This window comes from Pan troglodytes, chromosome 7 (assembly GCF_028858775.2).
Source record: "Pan troglodytes isolate AG18354 chromosome 7, NHGRI_mPanTro3-v2.0_pri, whole genome shotgun sequence".
Lineage (NCBI taxonomy): Eukaryota > Metazoa > Chordata > Mammalia > Primates > Hominidae > Pan > Pan troglodytes.
Window position 1 is genome coordinate 134,413,814 of NC_072405.2, and position 12,344 is coordinate 134,426,157.

At 39.0% G+C, this 12,344-nt stretch overlaps 1 protein-coding gene and 1 long non-coding RNA gene across 4 annotated transcripts in view; one reads left to right on the forward strand and one right to left on the reverse strand.

The window, feature by feature from the left end:
* Nucleotides 1-12,344, forward strand: part of FER1L6 (fer-1 like family member 6) — a 195,354-nt gene that overhangs the window by 154,704 nt on the left and 28,306 nt on the right. For both annotated transcript variants that reach the window (XM_054657466.2, XM_016959831.4), the window contains 2 exons: nt 1,110-1,280; nt 10,227-10,387. In XM_054657466.2, the coding sequence (XP_054513441.2) occupies nt 1,110-1,280; nt 10,227-10,387 (332 nt within the window). The remainder of the gene's footprint in view (nt 1-1,109; nt 1,281-10,226; nt 10,388-12,344) is intronic.
* Nucleotides 1-12,344, reverse strand: part of LOC134810692 (uncharacterized) — a 125,743-nt gene that overhangs the window by 35,235 nt on the left and 78,164 nt on the right. The window lies entirely within an intron of this gene.

A 12,344-nucleotide genomic window follows, 5' to 3' on the forward strand; every position in this document is an offset into this window, starting at 1 on the left:
ATCGCTCCCAGCCCAGTTCATCCTGTACCAGAGCAGACAGTCTACACAGCTGGAGAATACTGCTGTGTCCTTGATTTTGTTTTCAGGAAGGCATTTCCCTATAACGCAGTTAATTTTCAAGTACCAGTCCCAATGCAGTAGCATTGGGTAATTTATCATCACAGAAAATCAGACAGCATTAATGTTCCTTGAGACACCTTGCGTTGGTGTGGTTTCATGGAAGGAGCACCGAGCTAGGAATTAGGAACCTGGCACTTATCTCAGATTGGCCTGATTGATGATCTTGGGCAAGTTGCTAGTGTTCTCTAGATTTCAATTTATCTATAAAATGAGGGGATTGGATATGGTGATTTCTGAGATCTCTTACAGTTCATGGAAACATTTATTTTGTGTGCACTTCCTGCAGGTCAAGTGCAGGCTCCAGCAATGCAGAGACCAAAAAAAAAAAAAAAGGCAGGTCCCTATTCTCGAGGGGCTCATAGTCTTGTAGAGACAACGCTTTGGTCTTGCAATTCTATGTTTTTATAATTGTTCATCCTTGATAAGGTTTTCATTTAAAATAAATGTAGCTAGTACTTGTTGATAAAGCAACAATGGAGGGGAAGGGGAATGGCAATGTATTGGGCACCAGTTGAACGCCTGAAAGTAAAATACATGTTTTATAGAAACAATATTGCATTTAAACCCCATGTTAAATTATAAAGAAGACATATATACTCATTTATAATATGGAGGCTAAGAGGAATTAAATAACTTTCCCAAAGTTTTACAATCAGGAAATTGCAGATTCAAAACCAAAATTAAAAATCAGTCCTGTTTGAAACCAAAATCCAAAGTTTTTCCTCTCCATCGTGCTGTCACCCTAGTTGAAGACTACAAGATGTGGCCCATGAAAAGGGGAGATTATTGGCCATTTGAAATTGATAACAGAGTTGAAAATTGTACTGCAATGAAAAATTAAACCAAACAAATATCTGCTAAGTATTAACTGAGTTGCTGAGTGTTTAATGAGTTCACATGAATAGCGGGCTAGCTAAAAGTGAAGCTGGGAATGGTTCCCTGTGTCACCAAATGTTAACTGACTCTTGAAGTCTCTGCTTGGACTGCAGGTCATTTGAGATCCAAGCCACATTCCCAAAAGAGTCCCTGCTCTCCATCCTGATCTATGACCATGACATGATTGGCACAGATGACCTTATTGGTGAGACCAAGATCGACCTGGAGAACCGCTTCTACAGCAAACACCGAGCCATCTGTGGCTTGCAGAGCCAGTATGAGATGTAAGTTCTTTCTCCCTGGGAGACACTTGGTATTCTGAAGCTGTTGTAGCCTTTAGGGCTCCAGACTCTGCATCCCAGTTGTCCATCTCTAGGAAGGCCAGACCAGGCTCAGCTTTAATGTCTCAAATGGGCTCCACATCAGCAGAGCTTGCTTGGGGAGACTCTGTTCAGTGCATTTGAGAGTCATCGTGACTGGGGAGGCAGCTCTGATTGAGAACCAAGGGCAGGTTCTTCAAGAGTCAAGAGCTAAATGTATGTGTTCACTCAGTCAGATGTGCCTTGAAATAGAGTTTCCCTGGTGAAGAATAATGCTAGAAGAATAATTAATATAATACAAATGCCAGCGTCCAAGCTAATTATAACACTCATGTACTTTCGATAACAAAGCATTTTACATGGAGTATCTCATTGAGTTTTCTGAACCACCCTTTGAGGCGTTATCTGCATTTTACAAATGAAGGAAGAACTGACCCAACTTTCACTCTTTTTTCAAATGTATTTTTAATTTTCATGGGTACATAAATGTGTATGTGTGTATATATTATATACACACACATATGGGGTATATGACATATTTTGATACAGGAATATAATGCATAACAATCACATCAGGGTAAATGGGATATCTATCACCTCAAATATTTATCCTTTCTTTATATTATAAACATCAAATTATACTCTCTTAGTTATTTTAAAATAGACAATAAATTATTGACTATAGTTGCCCTGTTGTGCTATCAGATACTGTATCTTATTCTATCTAACTATATTTTTGTATTCATTAACCATCATCCACTCTCTATCTCCATGAGTTCAAGTGTTTAAGTGAGAACACGCAAAGTTTGTCTTTCTGTGCCTGGTTTATTTTTCTTAACCTAATGTCTTTAATTCATGTTGATTTTATTTTTGCATATGATGAGACATAGGGATCTACTTTCATTCTTCTGCATATGGATATCCAGTTTTCCCAGCACCATTTATTGAAGAGACTGTCCTTTCTCTGATATATCTTTTTGGCATCTTTGTTGAAAATGAGTTCACTGTGGATGAATAGATTTATTTCTGGGTTCTCTATTCTGTTCCAAACATAGATTTCAAGACAAGAACTATAAAAAGACAAGAAAAAAAAAGATTTATGTGTCTGTTGTTGTGCCAATACCATGCTCTTCTGGTTACTATAGCTCTGTAGCATAATTTGAAGTCAGGTAATGTGATTCCTCCAGTTCTGTTCTTTTCACTTAGAACAGCTTTGGCTATTCTGTGTCTTTTGTGGTCCCACGTAAATGTAAGATTGTTTTTTCTATTTCTGTGAAGAATGTCATTGGTACTTTGATAGAGATTTCACTGAATCTGTAGGTTGCTTTGGGTACTATGGACATTTTAACAGTACTGATTCTTCCAATCCATGAACATGGAATATGTCTGTGGTTTTTTGTATCCTCTTCAATTTCTTGCACCAATGTTTTATAGTTTTCATTGTAGAGATCCTTTTTCTCCTGAAGTTTATTCCTAGGTATTTTATTTGTAGCTATTGTAAATGGGATTACTTTCTTGATTTCTTTTTCACATTGTTCACTGTTGGCATACAGAAATGCTACTGATTTTTGTACCTTGATTTTGTATCCTGCAACTCTACTGAATTTATCAGTTCTAATGGTTTTCTTGTGGAATCTTTAGTATTTTTTTTTCAAATATAAGATCATATTATCTACCCACAAGGGTAACTTCTTTCTTTCCAATTTGGATGCCCTTTATTTCTTTGTCTTATCTGATTGCTCTAGCTAGGACTTCCAGTTCTATGTTGAATAACAGTGGTGAAAGTGGGCATCCTTGTTTTGTGTCAGATCTTAGAGGAAAGGCTTTCAGTTTTCCCCATTCAGTATGATCCTAGCTGTGGGTCTGTTGTGTATGTTTTTTATTGTGTTGAGGTGTGTCCCTTCTATACTCAGTTTTTTGAGGGTTTCTTAAATTATGAAGGAATATTGAATTTCATCAAATGCTTTTTAAGTGTCAATTGAAATGATCATATGGTTTGTGTCCTTCATTCTGTTGATAATGATGTATCACACTGACTGATTATGTATGTCAAATGATCATTACATCCCTGGAATAAATTCCACCTGATCATGATGAATGATCATTTTAACATGATGTTGAATTTGGTTTGCTAGTATTTTGTTGAAAATTTTTCTTGAACACTTTTGCATCAGTGTTCATCAGGGATATTTGCCTATAGTTTTCATTTTGTGATGTGTCTTTGGTTTTGGTTTCAGGGTAATACTGGCCTTGTAAAATGACTTTGGAAGTATATCCTTTTTCTTTGTTTTTCAGATTGGTATTAGTTCTTTAAATGTTTGGTAAAAATCAGCAGTGAAGCTTTGGATCCTGGGCTTTTCTTTGCTAGGAGACTTTTTATTACAGCTTCAATTTCATTAGTTGTTATTGATCTATTCAGGTTTTGAACTTCTCCATGGTTCAATCTTGGTAGGTTGTATGTTTCTAGGAATTCACTCATTTCTTCTAGGTTTTCCAATTTATTTGCTAATTTCCAAATTTTCCAATTTATTTCTAACATATCATTAGTAGCCTCTAATAATCATTTGAATTTCTGCAGTATTGGTTGTAATGTCTTCTTTATCGTCTGTAATTTTATTTATTTAGGAGGTCTCCCATTTTTCTTAGCCTAAAGAGTTGCCAATTTTGTTTATCTTTTTGAAAAACCAACTTTTCATTTTGTTAATCTTATCTCTTTTTCTACTAATTTTGGGTTTGGTTTGCTCTTGATTTTCTAATTCATTAAGATATATTGTTACATTATTTATTTGAAGTTTTTCTACTTTTTTGATGTGGGTGCTTATTGCTATAAACTTTCTTCTTAGTACTACTTTCATTGTGTCCCATAAGTGTTGTTGGTATGTTTCCATTTTCATTTGTTTCAAGAAATTTCTAAATTTCTTTCTTAATTTCTTCATTGTCCCACTGGCCATTCAGGAGCATATTGTTTAATTTCCATGTTTTGGATAGTTTCCAAAATTCTCTTGTTATCGATTTTGAGTTTTATTCCATTGTGGCCAGAGAAGATACTTAATATAATTTCAATTTAAAAAAAATTTTAAAGACTTGTTTTGTGGCCTAACATGTGGTCTGTCTTTGAGAATGTTCCATGTGCTAAGGAGAAGAATGTGTATTCTGCAGCTGTTGGATAAAATGTTCTGTAAACATCTATCAGGTCCATTTGGTCTATAGGGTCAATTATGTCCAATGTTTCTTGGTTGGTGTCCTGTCTGGATGACCTGCCCAGTGCTGAAAATTGGGTGTTGAAATCTCCAGCTATTATTGTATTGGGGTGTCTCCCTCTCTTTAGCTCTTTGCTTTATATCTGGGTGCTCCACGGTTGGGTGTGTGTGTATGCAACTGTTATATCCTGTTGCTGAATTCACCCCTTTATCATTATATAATGACCTTCTTTGCCTCTTTTTATAGTTCTTGTCTTGAAATCTATGTTGTTTTATAATCAGTATACCTACTCCTGCTTTTTTATATTCCATTTGCATGTTAGATCTTTTTTAATCCTTTATTTTTAGTCTATGTGTATCTTTATAGGTAAAGTATGTTTTTTTGTAGGCAACGGATTATTGGGTCTTGTGTTTTTATCCATTCAGCCACTCTGTGTCTTTTGATTGGAGAGGTTAGTCCATTTATATTCAATGTTATTGTTAAGTAAGGAATTCTTCCATTTTAAAATTTGTTTTTTGATTGTTTTTGCTGTCTACTCTTCCTTCTTGTCTTCCTTTTAGTGAAGGTGATTTTCTCTGGTGGTATGTTTTAATTTCTTGCTTTTTTATTTTTTGTGTATCTGTTGTATGTGTTTTTATTTGAAGTTACCATGAGGCTTGAAAATAATATAGCCCATGATTTTAAGCTGATAACACTAACTGCATAAACAAAAAAAAAAACAAGCAAAAATAAAACTGATGAAAACTTTATATTTTCACTTCATCTCCCTGCTTTTTAACTTTCTGTTGTTTCTACTTATATCTTATTATACTATGTCTTTAAAAGTTGTTGTAGTTATTTTTGGTTGGTTCATATGTTCATCTTTCCACTTAAGATATGAATAACTAATATACCACACTTAGTGTTATAACATTGTGTTTTTCTGTGTACTTAGTGTTACCAGTGAGCTTCCCACCTTCATATAATTTCTTATTGATCATTAACATCCTTTTTCTCTCAGATTAAAAAACTTCTTTTAGCATTTCTTATAGGACAGGTCTGGTGTTGATGAAATCCCTCAGAGTTTGTCTGGGAAGGTCTTTATTTCTCCTTCATATTTAAAGAATACTTTTCCTAGATATACTATTCTAAGCTAAAAGTTTTTTTTCCTTCAGTACTTTAAATGTGTCATGCTACTCTCTCCTGGCCTATACTGTTTCCACTGAGAAGTCTGCTGCCAGACATACTGGAACTCCTTTGTATGTTATTTCTTTTCTCTCGCTGCTTTTGGGATCCCTAAGTTATCCTTGACCTTTGGGAGTTTGATTATTAAATGTCTTGAGGTAGTCTTATTTGGATTAAATCTGCTTGGTGTTCTATAACCTTCTTGTACTTGAATATTGATATCTTTCTCTTGGTTTCTTATTATCTCTTTGAATAAACTTCCTACTCTGATCTCTCTCTCTCTCTCTACCTCCTCTTTAAGGCCAGTAACTCTTAGATTTGCCTCTTGGAGGCTGTTTTCTAGATCTTGTAGGCATGCTTCATTCTTTTCCATTTTTTTTTTTTGTTTGTTTCCTCTGACTGTGTATTTTCAAATAGTCTATCTTCAAGCTCACTAATTCTTCTGCTTGATTAATTCTGCTGTTAAGAGACTGGTGCATTCTTCAGTATGTCTGTTGCATTTTTCAGTTCTAGAATTTGATTCCTTTTAATCATTTTACTCTCTTTGTTAAATTTATCCGATAGGATTCTGAATTCCTTCTTTGTGTTATCTTGAATTTTGCTGAGCTTCCTTAATGCAACTATTTTGAATTCTCTGTATGAAAGGAAACATCTCTCTGTCTCTCCTGGATTGGTCACTGGTGCCTTATTTAGTTCTTTTGGTGAGATAATGTTTTCCTGGATGGCCCTGATGCTTGTGGATGTTCATCAGTGTCTGGGCATTGAAGAGTTAGGTATTTATTGTAGTCTTTGCAGTCTGGGCTTGTTTGTACCCATCCTTTTTGGGAAGGCTTTCCAAATATTTGAAGGGACTTGGGTATTATAATCTAAATATTTGGTCACTGCAGCCATATCTGCATTAGGGGACACTAAGCACAGTAATACTGTGGCTCCTGCAGACTTGTAGAGATATTGCCTGGGTGGTCTTGGGTAAGATCCAGGAGAATTCCCTGGATTACAGGCAGAGACTCTTGTTCTCCTTTCTTTTCCCCAAACAAATGGGGTTTATCTTTCTGTGCTCAGCTGCCTGGAGCTGGGGGAGGGGTGACACACACACCCATGTGGCCACAAACGCAGCACTAGGTCTTGCCCAAGGCCTGCAGTGACCGCTGCCTGGCTACCACCTGTGTTCACTCAAAGCCCAGGGGCTCTTCAGTCAATGGGTGGCAAATCCAGCCAGGCTTCTGTCCTTCCCCCCAGGCCTCTAGCCCCAGATGGGTCTGGAGATGCCATCTGGGAGCCAAGGGCTGGAGTTAGGAACCTTAGGAATCTACCTGCTGCTCTATTCTACTGTGGCTGAACTGGCACCCAAACCACAAGATAAAGTCCTTCCCCTTTCCTCAAGCAGAGGGGTCTTTCCCCATGGCCACCACTGCCCCAGGCCCATGGTGAGTACTGCCTGGCTACTGCCAGTGTTCACTTGTGGCAAATGCTGCCTGGCTTGTGTGTCTCCTTTCAGGGCAGTGGGCTGCCCTCTGGCTTAGGGCAGGTCCAAAAATGCCATCTGGGGCCAAGGTCTAGAATCAGGGTCCCCAGGAACCCACTTGGTTCTGTCCTCCACGATGGCTAGGCTGGTGCCCAAGCTGCAAGACAAAGTCCCCTTTGCTCTTCCCTGTCCTTTCGTCAAGCAGAAGCAATCTCTTCCTATCACTACCATAGCTGAAAATGTGCTGGGTCACACCTGAAGCCAGCACTGCTCTGAGTTTTACCCAAGGCCCATGGCAAGTACTACCTGGCTCTCACTGCTGATTATTCAAAACCCAAGGGCTCTTTAGTCAGTAGGAAATAAATCCTGCTATGTCTGGGTTCTTCCCCTCAAGGCATCACGTTCCCTTCTGGCCCAGGTTATGTCTAGAAATGTCTGGGAGCTGGGGCTTGGAATGGAGGCCTCAAGACTCTGCCTTGTGCTGTATTTACTGTAGCTGAGCTGGTATTCAAGGTGCAAGACAAAATCCTCTTTGCTCTTCCTCTCCTCAAGCAGAAGGAAGGAGTCTCTCCTGGGCCTGTGAGCTGTGCTGCCTGGGATTAGGGGAGAGGTGGTGTGAGCACTCCCATGGCTGCCCCAGCTGGTATTTCACTACGTCATGTGCACCCCAAGTCCACTGGCTCCGAGCTCAGCATAGCAGTAGGATTTGCACAGGAATTTCAGTCCCTGTGGCCAAGACTGTCTTTCATGTTTATTTAGGACCCCCAGAGTGCTTTAGCCTGCAGTGGCGGAGCTTGCTGAAACTCAACTCAGGTTCCAACAGCTGGGATGGACAATTTGCCTGTAGCTAGGGCTGGTCTAAATGCTCCTTGCATGGGCACCAGCTGAGTTCTGAGTTGTGTCTGGTGTTTCTTTCTGCTGTGACAGGGTAGCACTGAGTTCCAATCCGAAGTCCCATAATTATTGTGCTCTTCCTTCCCTAAGTGCACAGATCCTCTCTCCATGCTACAGGGCCACTGCCAGGGAATGGGGGAGGAGTGGCATAGGCAATTCAAGACTGTCTTTCTTACCCTCTTTAGTGCCTCTTTGCTTAATATCATGTTAAAACCAGGTACTGTGATTGCTCACCTGATCTTGTGTGTATAATTTCAATTTGGTGTTCCTCTGTCTCCCTCCCCCAAACTCCCACTTTTTACAAATATTTTGAATGCTGCTTAATTTTAAAATATAGACTACCAGCTTTATTTTTTTAAAGCATGTTGTAGCTGATAGCTTTAAAAAATTAAGAGTATGGCATAATTTTAAAAATATTTTTATTAAATATGACACACTCATTGAAATTAGAAAACACAAAGTACAAAATAACTCTCAAATTATTCCACTCATGTAAAAGTTCTTGTGTAGTATTTCATTTTCAATATGTTCCATGCTATTTTCTCCCTAACCAGACTCTACTATCCACGCAGTTTTGTAACCTGCTTGTTGTACTTATCCTTATATCTCAAGCATTTTATGTCATTAGATATTCTTTATAATCATTATTTCAATAATCTATAGAATTCAATCATAGGCATTATAAGATGGTAAAACCAATTTGCCTTCCTGAATTTTAGGGCATTTGTATTTTTCTTTATTCTGTTATAAATATTGTTGCTATGAATATTCTCATACAAAAGCCACTGCACACCTCTCTGATAATTGACTTAATATTTATGCATCAAAGTAGACAGACTGCTCCATTAACAGAAATGCACATTTTGGGACTTTTAATACATATGTCACAATGGCCCTCCAGAGGGTTGTGCCAATTTACACCGTAACAGACTCTGAGCGCCTATATCCTTCGTGGAATGATTTCATACAGTCTCTCTTTCTGGTCTATTCTTCCCTGAGCCTAGAGAGCCTGTTTAGTTTTCAGTCCCTAGTGGAACCATATGCCTCTTGGGGGATTTACATAGCTTTCCAAGTGCCTGAGAGAATTCCATTCAGACAGTGATTAGCTGTTCTCACTCTGAAATTGGGGAAGGAAACCACAGGCAAATGGTGCATCTTTTGTTCAGAAGAATTTCCTGGCTGACCTGCCAGGTAGCAGTATAGTTGTCTGGGGACTTGCAACCTTTATTCACTGAAAAGTTTTTAAAACAAGACAAGCATGCCTATTTCTGGGAAGGCCTGTGTGTGGCTCTGGAACTGGCTTGGATGACCTTTTCAGGATTCTCTGGCATAATGTGGGAAAACTACTTGATAGCTCCATTTTATAAGCCATGTTGATTTGTTTAAATTCTGATGAACTTGGTGTCCCAATGAGCAGAGACATCAAGCTTATCTTGGTCCTGGCTTGTAGGGAGTGCTGCATTGCAAGTTAATAATTTTAACCAAACAGCTAGTTTTTAAGGAAAGAATAGGTTGGGGAGATTTAAAAACTTACCACTGATTAGAGAAACAACACATCAAGACTGTATCTGTGACATGGATATATACTATGATTTTGGCGGGGTGGTGGGGTAGGGAGAAGGGAGGGACGAAGCAGAGACCTTGAAACTTGGAATAAGCAGCAGCCGAGTGGCTGTTCTGCTAGGGACTTAATAAAACTAAACAAATATAACCTGCAAAGAAATGCATAGAGACAGAAAGGAGATTGGTGATTGCCAAAGCCTCTGAGGGGTGGGAAAGAGGAGTAACTGCTTTCTGGGTACAGGGTTTTCTTTTGGGATGATGAAACTTTTTGGAACTAGATAAAGGTGATGGTTGTACCTCATTGTGAATATCCTAAATGCTACTAAATTGGTCAACTTTTAAATGGTCAATTTTGTTATGTGAATTTCACTTCAATTTAAAAAAAATGAAAAGTACATTACTTAAACAAAAACAAAAAAAGCTACCTTCAAAGGATTTTTCTGTTAAGCTACTCAGAAATCTTGCCTTTCAGGCAAGCTGTGTTTGGCCAGAAAAGAGAGAAAACAAAACCCCTAACCCCAGGTACATAGAATAGCAAGTTAAATCTGAAAGAAACTGCACAGATCATACTGGGTGGTTCTTTAAGTGAGGACCTCAAAGTGTGTTCTCCCTCCACTTTTCAGAGAAGGATACAATGCCTGGAGAGACACATCCAAACCCACCGAAATCCTCACCAAGCTCTGCAAAGACAACAAGCTGGATGGACCCTACTTTCACCCTGGGAAAATACAGATAGGAAATCAAGTCTTTTCTGGAAAAACTATCTTCACTGAAGAGGACACTGGTAACTCCCTGCAAAATATCCTGCTGGTGTTGCTCTTTTGAAAATCCTGATTCTAGTGATATTTTTGGCTATGGGACATCTAATTATAAAAGTAATGTGGCCAGGCACAGTGGCTCACGTCTATAATCCCAGCACTATGGGAGGCTGAGGCGGGTGGATCACTTGAGGTCAGGAATTCAAGAGCAGCCTGGCCAACATGGTGAAACCCCATCTCTACTAAAAATGCAAAAAGTAGCCATGCGTGGTGGCAGGTGCCTGCAATCCCAGCTACTGGGGAGGTTGAGGCACGAGAATCACTTGAGCTCAAGAGGTGGAGGTTGCAGTGACCAGAGATTGTGCCACTGCACTCCAGCCTGAACAACAGAGCGGGACTCAGTCTAAAAAAAAAAAAAAAAAAAAAAAAAAGTAATGCATGCTCATAGTAGAAAGTGTGGAAAAGTAAGGAGAATAATGAATATCACTTATAATCCCCAAGTTCAGATACAACCATGCTGCTTGCTGGCATATTTTCTTGCACTTGTCTGTGACTTGAAAATATATCACATTTTTACAGAATTATAAATAAACACAGAGTTTTGTGCCCAGCTTTTAAAATTTCCAATAGACTATAATGATTCTCCTTTGTTCTTTGAAATGATCAGTGATGATATGCCTTTTTACGGTTATGGCATTTACTCACATTGTATTCTTTTTTTTGTAGTGACAATGCTATAATGAACTTCCTTATACATATTTTTGTGTGTTTCTGATATTTCTATAGTATAGGTCACAGAAGTAGAATTATTGCGTCAGAAGGTGGGCAATATTCTTGAAGTGAATATTATATAGCATAAATAATTGAACATGACCCAAATTACCCCCATAAATGTTATATCAATAACTATCCTATTTTAACACCAAGTCGTAGATTTTCCACATGAACATCCTGGGACATAACACAAAGATCCCAGAGAGGCTTCCATACATTTAGGGTGAGGGAAAAAAAAAATCACATTTAATTTAATTATACAGAAGAATTCTCATACTGTCACACTGTGTTGGTCTGTTCTTGCATTGCTGTGAAGAAATGCCTGAGACTGTGTAATTTATAAAGAAAAGGTGTTTAATTGGCTCACAGTTCTGCAGGCTCTATAGGAAGCATGGTAGCATCTGCTTGGCTTCTGGGGAGACCTCAGGAAACTTGCAGTCATGGTGGAAGGCAAACAGGGAGCCAGCACGGCACTCACATGGCCAGAGCAGGACGAAGAGAGAAAGTGGGGAAGTGCTACCCTTTTTTTTTTTTGAGATGGAGTCTCATTCTGTCACCCAGGCTGGAGTGCGGCGGCATGATCTAGGCTCACTGCAACCTCCACCTCCCGGGTAGCTGGGATTACAGGCATGTGCCACCATACCTGACTAATTTTTATATTTTTAGTAGAGTCAGGGTTTCACCATGTTGGCCAGGCTGGTCTTGAACTCCTGACCTCAGGTGATCTGCCCGCCTCAGCCTTCCAAAGTGCTGGGATTACAGGTGTGAGCCACCATGCCTGGCAGTGCTACACATTTTTAAACAATCAGATCTTGTGAGAAGTCTATCACGAGAACAGCACTAGGGGGATTGTGCTAAACCATCTGTGAGAAAGTGCCCCCATGATCCAGTCACCTTCCCACCAGTCCCTACCTCCAACACTGGGGATTACAGTTCGACATGAGATTTAGGCAGGGGCACAGACCCAAACCATGTCACTTGCTCATGCCTTTGATGCTTTAAAGTGTCCTATGTATGGTTCAGTACTTTTGATGCAATGAGCCAAGGGCATGAGGTCACTGCATCAAAAGTACTGAACCATACATAGGATGGTTTGACACTATGTTGACCCCTACCACTTTGATACCAAGATTTCCTTTACCTTGTTATTTCAAGCCCAGAAACCCATTGAAGGTTCTTACATGCAGATTATTGATATTTAGATAGGAC